Source organism: Ixodes scapularis, unplaced genomic scaffold, assembly GCF_016920785.2.
Source record: "Ixodes scapularis isolate PalLabHiFi unplaced genomic scaffold, ASM1692078v2 PGA_scaffold3__209_contigs__length_174095766, whole genome shotgun sequence".
Taxonomy (NCBI): Eukaryota; Metazoa; Arthropoda; class Arachnida; order Ixodida; family Ixodidae; genus Ixodes; species Ixodes scapularis.
This window is the reverse complement of record NW_024609868.1, coordinates 90073407-90081346: the sequence shown is the minus strand read 5'-3', so window position 1 is coordinate 90081346 and position 7940 is coordinate 90073407. Positions and strand designations below refer to the sequence as shown.

Sequence of the window (7940 nt, the reverse complement as noted above, 5' to 3'; positions counted from 1 at the left end):
GTGTGCTGAGTGAATAACTCTCCAGTGCTGTGCGCCATCAAGATCAACATCCAAATCGTGCTTCATTGAGTGCTCCCTCCAGAACTAAAACTCTCTCTCCCCCTTTCTTCCCACTTCCCTCTCCCAAAGCAAAGTAGCCAGCCCCGGAAGTTTTAGGGCTAACCTCTTTGTTTTTACTTCCGTTATTAAAAAAAAAAAAAAAAAAAAAAAAATGTATCGTTACATTCTGCTCCGACATCATCTTAACAAAACCGCTCTATTGGAACAGTGCTATCTTTAATGGATCGTTCATAAAGACAAATACACAGCGCAAAAGGACAAAAAGGGAAGAGACACACCGGATAGAACAGAGCGCTGACTCGCAACTAGATATTTTAATAGAAGAAAAAAGAGAAAGAAGAATATTTTAGTCACCATAATTCGCACGTGTAACCTGTGCCATGATATGTGGTGGCTATGGCACGCGCTGGGCCTTCATAGTCAATTTCATGAACTCCAACTCTTTGTTGGACAACGAGACAGATGGTGTGCTGATGCAACTTGCTCCTCCACTGTGGATGTAAAAAGCCTCCAGAACCTCTCGGGTTGTTTTGTCCCGGTGTCTTCCCATAACTGTGGTGGCATCAAAAGACGGTTCACATAGACATTCTTTACAGTGAAGTGAAAAATTCCCACCCACCGTGGCTCTGAGGGAGTAGTCGTGCTCACGGAGCCTGTCGTTTAGACAGCGTCCTGTTTGTCCAATGTAGGAGCGGCCGCAGGATAGTGGTATGTTGTAAACAACACCCGTGGCACAAGGCACAAACGGCTTGGCGTGCTTTTTTGAACATCTGTTTTTTAGACTTCCCTCTGCCTTGGCGTTGACTCTTAGGCAAATCTGACTCATCTTTTGGGGAGCTGAAAAGACCACAGGAACTCCATAGCGGTTTCCAACATTTTTTAGGTTATGGGAAATCTTGTGCACATACGGGATGACAACTGGTCTCTTTCTTTCCACACTACGTTTTGTATTCTGGATCCCCTTTACTTTCCTAATTATGGTGCTCGCAATATCTGACAGTAGGGCGGATGAATAGCCGGCTTTTTGCAGTCTCGCTGTTTGCGATTTGAAGCTCTCTCCTATAGTGTGGAGGCAAGATTTGTTCAGTGCCGATTGTAGACTAGACAGAGCAATGCCCCTTTTTATGATTTTTGAATGGGCCGAGTTGTAGTCAAGAATGGCCTTCTTCGACCTTGGCTTATAAGTCCAGCATACATGGTCGTCTTCTAGGCACAGTGAAATGTCAAGGTACTGAAGCACATTTTCGTTTGGGATCTCGAATGTAAACCTCAGGCCTCCCCCACACGTTTTAAAGACACTCATCACTTGTTCCCTTACCGTGTCCAGTAGTACTCTTTTTTTAAGAATCACTAGAAAGTCGTCTACGTAGCGGAACACCTTACTAACAAAAGTGTCGCCTAACTCACTCGCGATACCACAGTCCACTTCACCCAGGTAGATGTCACTTAAAACGGGGGCAACACATGACCCAATACACACCCCCGACTTTTGCCTGTAGCTATTCCCCTTCCACGTGATTATCATGGATTGCAGGTAGAATTGCAACATTTCCATAAAGCTTTCCAGGGTTATACCACTTGAACTTCTAAAGGCCACCTCTCCATTATCTTCAATGCACCTCTTCACCGATTCCAGCATTCTGTTGTGCGGCAAGGAGTAGTATAGATCTTCTACATCTATACTGAATGCTTCTCTCTTCCCTAGGCAGCTGCCCTGGAGAAACTCCACGAGATCTTCTGAGTTGGACACCCGGTAGGGGTCCTTGATTTTTAATGAGGATAGCTGTTTTTGTAGATAGGTCGCCACCTGCCTCTGCCAAGATCCTTTTTCAGACACTATGGCTCGAAAAGGGCAGGCGTCTTTGTGCGTTTTCGCGCTAAAAAATACCTCAAGATGTGTCCTCTCCGCCTTCCCTACTCTTCCAGAGAGCTGGTTTAAGGCTAAATGGTCGCAAAGATATTTGGCTTTTTCCCGTGTTTTCTTCAGGTCAATTTTGACCTGTCTGAAATTTTTATGTATAGCCACGCTAGCTTTTTCATTAAACATGCCTGTTGGTAGCACTACAAATTGACCCTCTTTGTCTGATAACATTACACGCAGTTCTTTACCCACCATAAAATTCACTATGGTGTTAAAAAGACCAACCTGTCCTCTTTTTCTCTGTGGTTGAAGAACATCCACGCACTCTGAGATACATCTTGGCCTGTCAACCTCCACCGCTTTATCCGCGACATTCTTAGCCAGAGTCACCAATTCGGGAGGGCTTAGGACTGGCTCGAAGCTGAACTTGGGACCAAGCTCAAGCTGCTTGCCGATGTCTGGAGGAACCTTCACTGCTCCCAAGGTCGTGAAACTGCCACCTGATGGACATGTCTGGTGTTTCTTCGTTGGAAGGTGAGGCCTGATGGTCTGCCACAAAAACTCCGTGGCATCTCTTGTCTTCTTGGTCATCTCTCGATGGCAACCTCGTGGATGATCCTGATTTCCTCGATCAGAAGCACAGGCCACTCTTAGGCAGTCTCTGAAGAACCTTTCCTGGCGCCAGTACTCTGATCTTAATACACGGCACACCCTTTTTGTGTGTCCTGAATTTGGAGTTAGCAGGCCAAAAACTCCCTTGAGTTCCACAGGACAGGTGCCGCGTCGAATATGCCAAGAAGCCACCCTTGCAGAACACACACACTGGGCAATGAGGTTGACCAGAACGACAGGATTAGAAAACGCATCATTAGAGAAGCTGGAGAAAGGGCCCGATGTAAAAGAAATAAACTGTAATAAAGTAGAAAGTTGGGCTAGTTGGTTTTGGTTATACATAATGACAAATACACAGCGCAAAAGGACAAAAAGGGAAGAGACACACCGGATAGAACAGAGCGCTGACTCGCAACTAGATATTTTAATAGAAGAAAAAAGAGGAAGAAGAATATTTTAGTCACCATAATTCGCACGTGTAACTTGTGCCATGATATGTGGTGGCTATGGCACGCGCTGGGCCTTCATAGTCAATTTCATGAACTCCAACTCTTTGTTGGACAACGAGACAGATGGTGTGCTGATGCAACTTGCTCCTCCACTGTGGATGTAAAAAGCCTCCAGAACCTTTCGGGTTGTTTTGTCCCGGTGTCTTCCCATAACTGTGGTGGCATCAAAAGACGGTTCACATAGACATTCTTTACAGTGAAGTGAAAAATTTCCACCCACCGTGGCTCTGAGGGAGTAGTCGTGCTCACGGAGCCTGTCGTTTAGGCAGCGTCCTGTTTGTCCAATGTAGGAGCGGCCGCAGGATAGTGGTATGTTGTAAACAACACCCGTGGCACAAGGCACAAACGGCTTGGCGTGCTTTTTTGAACATCTGTTTTTTAGACTTCCCTCTGCCTTGGCGTTGACTCTTAGGCAAATCTGACTCATCTTTTGGGGAGCTGAAAAGACCACAGGAACTCCATAGCGGTTTCCAACATTTTTTAGGTTATGGGAAATCTTGTGCACATACGGGATGACAACTGGTCTCTTTCTTTCCACACTACGTTTTGTATTCTGAATCCCATTTACTTTCCTAATTATGGTGCTCGCAATATCTGACAGTAGGGCGGATGGATAGCCGGCTTTTTGCAGTCTCGCTGTTTGCGATTTGAAGCTCTCTCCTATAGTGTGGAGGCAAGATTTGTTCAGTGCCGATTGTAGACTAGACAGAGCAATGCCCCTTTTTATGATTTTTGAATGGGCCGAGTTGTAGTCAAGAATGGCCTTCTTCGACCTTGGCTTATAAGTCCAGCATACATGGTCGTCTTCTAGGCACAGTGAAATGTCAAGGTACTGAAGCACATTTTCGTTTGGGATCTCGAATGTAAACCTCAGGCCTCCCCCACACGTTTTAAAGACACTCATCACTTGTTCCCTTACCGTGTCCAGTAGTACTCCTTTTTTAAGAATCACTAGAAAGTCGTCTACGTAGCGGAACACCTTACTAACAAAAGTGTCGCCTAACTCACTCGCGATACCACAGTCCACTTCACCCAGGTAGATGTCACTTAAAACGGGCTCAACACATGACCCAATACACACCCCCGACTTTTGCCTGTAGCTATTCCCCTTCCACGTGATTATCATGGATTGCAGGTAGAATTGCAACATTTCCATAAAGCTTTCCAGGGTTATACCACTTGAACTTCTAAAGGCCACCTCTCCATTATCTTCAATGCACCTCTTCACCGATTCCAGCATTCTGTTGTGCGGCAAGGAGTAGTATAGATCTTCTACATCTATACTGAATGCTTCTCTCTTCCCTAGGCAGCTGCCCTGGAGAAACTCCACGAGATCTTCTGAGTTGGACACCCGGTAGGGGTCCTTGATTTTTAATGAGGATAGCTGTTTCTGTAGATAGGTCGCCACCTGCCTCTGCCAAGATCCTTTTTCAGACACTATGGCTCGAAAAGGGCAGGCGTCTTTGTGCGTTTTCGCGCTAAAAAATACCTCAAGATGTGTCCTCTCCGCCTTCCCTACTCTTCCAGAGAGCTGGTTTAAGGCTAAATGGTCGCAAAGATATTTGGCTTTTTCCCGTGTTTTCTTCAGGTCAATTTTGACCTGTCTGAAATTTTTATGTATAGCCACGCTAGCTTTTTCATTAAACATGCCTGTTGGTAGCACTACAAATTGACCCTCTTTGTCTGATAACATTACACGCAGTTCTTTACCCACCATAAAATTCACTATGGTGTTAAAAAGACCAACCTGTCCTCTTTTTCTCTGTGGTTGAAGAACATCCACGCACTCTGAGATACATCTTGGCCTGTCAACCTCCACCGCTTTATCCGCGACATTCTTAGCCAGAGTCACCAATTCGGGAGGGCTTAGGACTGGCTCGAAGCTGAACTTGGGACCAAGCTCAAGCTGCTTGCCGATGTCTGGAGGAACCTTCACTGCTCCCAAGGTCGTGAAACTGCCAGCTGATGGACATGTCTGGTGTTTCTTCGTTGGAAGGTGAGGCCTGATGGTCTGCCACAAAAACTCCGTGGCATCTCTTGTCTTCTTGTTCATCTCTCGATGGCAACCTCGTGGATGATCCTGATTTCCTCGATCAGAAGCACAGGCCACTCTTAGGCAGTCTCTGAAGAACCTTTCCTGGCGCCAGTACTCTGATCTTAATACACGGCACACCCTTTTTGTGTGTCCTGAATTTGGAGTTAGCAGGCCAAAAACTCCCTTGAGTTCCACAGGACAGGCGCCGCGTCGAATATGCCAAGAAGCCACCCTTGCAGAACACACACACTGGGCAATGAGGTTGACCAGAACGACAGGATTAGAAAACGCATCATTAGAGAAGCTGGAGAAAGGGCCCGATGTAAAAGAAATAAACTGTAATAAAGTAGAAAGTTGGGCTAGTTGGTTTTGGTTATACATAATGACAAATACACAGCGCAAAAGGACAAAAAGGGAAGAGACACACCGAATAGAACAGAGCGCTGACTCGCAACTAGATATTTTAATAGAAGAAAAAAGAGAAAGAAGAATATTTTAGTCACCATAATTCGCACGTGTAACCTGTGCCATGATATGTGGTGGCTATGGCACGCGCTGGGCCTTCATAGTCAATTTCATGAACTCCAACTCTTTGTTGGACAACGAGACAGATGGTGTGCTGATGCAACTTGCTCCTCCACTGTGGATGTAAAAAGCCTCCAGAACCTCTCGGGTTGTTTTGTCCCGGTGTCTTCCCATAACTGTGGTGGCATCAAAAGACGGTTCACATAGACATTCTTTACAGTGAAGTGAAAAATTCCCACCCACCGTGGCTCTGAGGGAGTAGTCGTGCTCACGGAGCCTGTCGTTTAGGCAGCGTCCTGTTTGTCCAATGTAGGAGCGGCCGCAGGATAGTGGTATGTTGTAAACAACACCCGTGGCACAAGGCACAAACGGCTTGGCGTGCTTTTTTGAACATCTGTTTTTTAGACTTCCCTCTGCCTTGGCGTTGACTCTTAGGCAAATCTGACTCATCTTTTGGGGAGCTGAAAAGACCACAGGAACTCCATAGCGGTTTCCAACATTTTTTAGGTTATGGGAAATCTTGTGCACATACGGGATGACAACTGGTCTCTTTCTTTCCACACTACGTTTTGTATTCTGGATCCCCTTTACTTTCCTAATTATGGTGCTCGCAATATCTGACAGTAGGGCGGATGGATAGCCGGCTTTTTGCAGTCTCGCTGTTTGCGATTTGAAGCTCTCTCCTATAGTGTGGAGGCAAGATTTGTTCAGTGCCGATTGTAGACTAGACAGAGCAATGCCCCTTTTTATGATTTTTGAATGGGCCGAGTTGTAGTCAAGAATGGCCTTCTTCGACCTTGGCTTATAAGTCCAGCATACATGGTCGTCTTCTAGGCACAGTGAAATGTCAAGGTACTGAAGCACATTTTCGTTTGGGATCTCGAATGTAAACCTCAGGCCTCCCCCACACGTTTTAAAGACACTCATCACTTGTTCCCTTACCGTGTCCAGTAGTACTCCTTTTTTAAGAATCACTAGAAAGTCGTCTACGTAGCGGAACACCTTACTAACAAAAGTGTCGCCTAACTCACTCGCGATAGCACAGTCCACTTCACCCAGGTAGATGTCACTTAAAACGGGGGCAACACATGACCCAATACACACCCCCGACTTTTGCCTGTAGCTATTCCCCTTCCACGTGATTATCATGGATTGCAGGTAGAATTGCAACATTTCCATAAAGCTTTCCAGGGTTATACCACTTGAACTTCTAAAGGCCACCTCTCCATTATCTTCAATGCACCTCTTCACCGATTCCAGCATTCTGTTGTGCGGCAAGGAGTAGTATAGATCTTCTACATCTATACTGAATGCTTCTCTCTTCCCTAGGCAGCTGCCCTGGAGAAACTCCACGAGATCTTCTGAGTTGGACACCCGGTAGGGGTCCTTGATTTTTAATGAGGATAGCTGTTTCTGTAGATAGGTCGCCACCTGCCTCTGCCAAGATCCTTTTTCAGACACTATGGCTCGAAAAGGGCAGGCGTCTTTGTGCGTTTTCGCGCTAAAAAATACCTCAAGATGTGTCCTCTCCGCCTTCCCTACTCTTCCAGAGAGCTGGTTTAAGGCTAAATGGTCGCAAAGATATTTGGCTTTTTCCCGTGTTTTCTTCAGGTCAATTTTGACCTGTCTGAAATTTTTATGTATAGCCACGCTAGCTTTTTCATTAAACATGCCTGTTGGTAGCACTACAAATTGACCCTCTTTGTCTGATAACATTACACGCAGTTCTTTACCCACCATAAAATTCACTATGGTGTTAAAAAGACCAACCTGTCCTCTTTTTCTCTGTGGTTGAAGAACATCCACGCACTCTGAGATACATCTTGGCCTGTCAACCTCCACCGCTTTATCCGCGACATTCTTAGCCAGAGTCACCAATTCGGGAGGGCTTAGGACTGGCTCGAAGCTGAACTTGGGACCAAGCTCAAGCTGCTTGCCGATGTCTGGAGGAACCTTCACTGCTCCCAAGGTCGTGAAACTGCCAGCTGATGGACATGTCTGGTGTTTCTTCGTTGGAAGGTGAGGCCTGATGGTCTGCCACAAAAACTCCGTGGCTTCCACAGAAATGAAAGTGGAAGCCAACGCCCTTGGGATCACCGTCGACATCGTGGTTCTTCTTCTTTTTTTCCGGCTGTAACCGTTGAGTCACCGACAACTTTGTAGATCACATCTGAATATTTGTACGTAGATATATTCACTTGGGTTACTTAGAAATGCAAATTGTCATTCCGTTAATATGGCCCCTAGGTTAACCTTCTTTAATTTAATAATATTACAGCACTTGACACCTTCCTTCTCTTTCACTACATCCTTATTAAAACCTCAGTTGTGAGTCAGC

At 45.8% G+C, this 7940-nt stretch overlaps 3 protein-coding genes across 3 annotated transcripts; all 3 read right to left on the bottom strand.

The window, feature by feature from the left end:
• Window positions 1-490: 490 nt before the first annotated feature.
• On the bottom strand, window positions 491-2512 carry LOC120837466 (the record flags this gene model as incomplete). The annotated part of the gene is made up of 1 exon (XM_040206847.3): window positions 491-2512. A coding segment is annotated over exon 1 (2022 nt), but the record flags the coding sequence as incomplete, so codon positions are not given.
• A 567-nt stretch (window positions 2513-3079) lies between these two features.
• On the bottom strand, window positions 3080-5095 carry LOC120837464 (the record flags this gene model as incomplete). Its single annotated transcript, XM_040206846.1, has 1 exon — window positions 3080-5095. A coding segment is annotated over exon 1 (2016 nt), but the record flags the coding sequence as incomplete, so codon positions are not given.
• A 567-nt stretch (window positions 5096-5662) lies between these two features.
• Window positions 5663-7708, bottom strand: LOC120837463 (the record flags this gene model as incomplete). The annotated part of the gene is made up of 1 exon (XM_040206845.3): window positions 5663-7708. A coding segment is annotated over exon 1 (2046 nt), but the record flags the coding sequence as incomplete, so codon positions are not given.
• Between the last annotated feature and the right edge of the window lie 232 nt (window positions 7709-7940).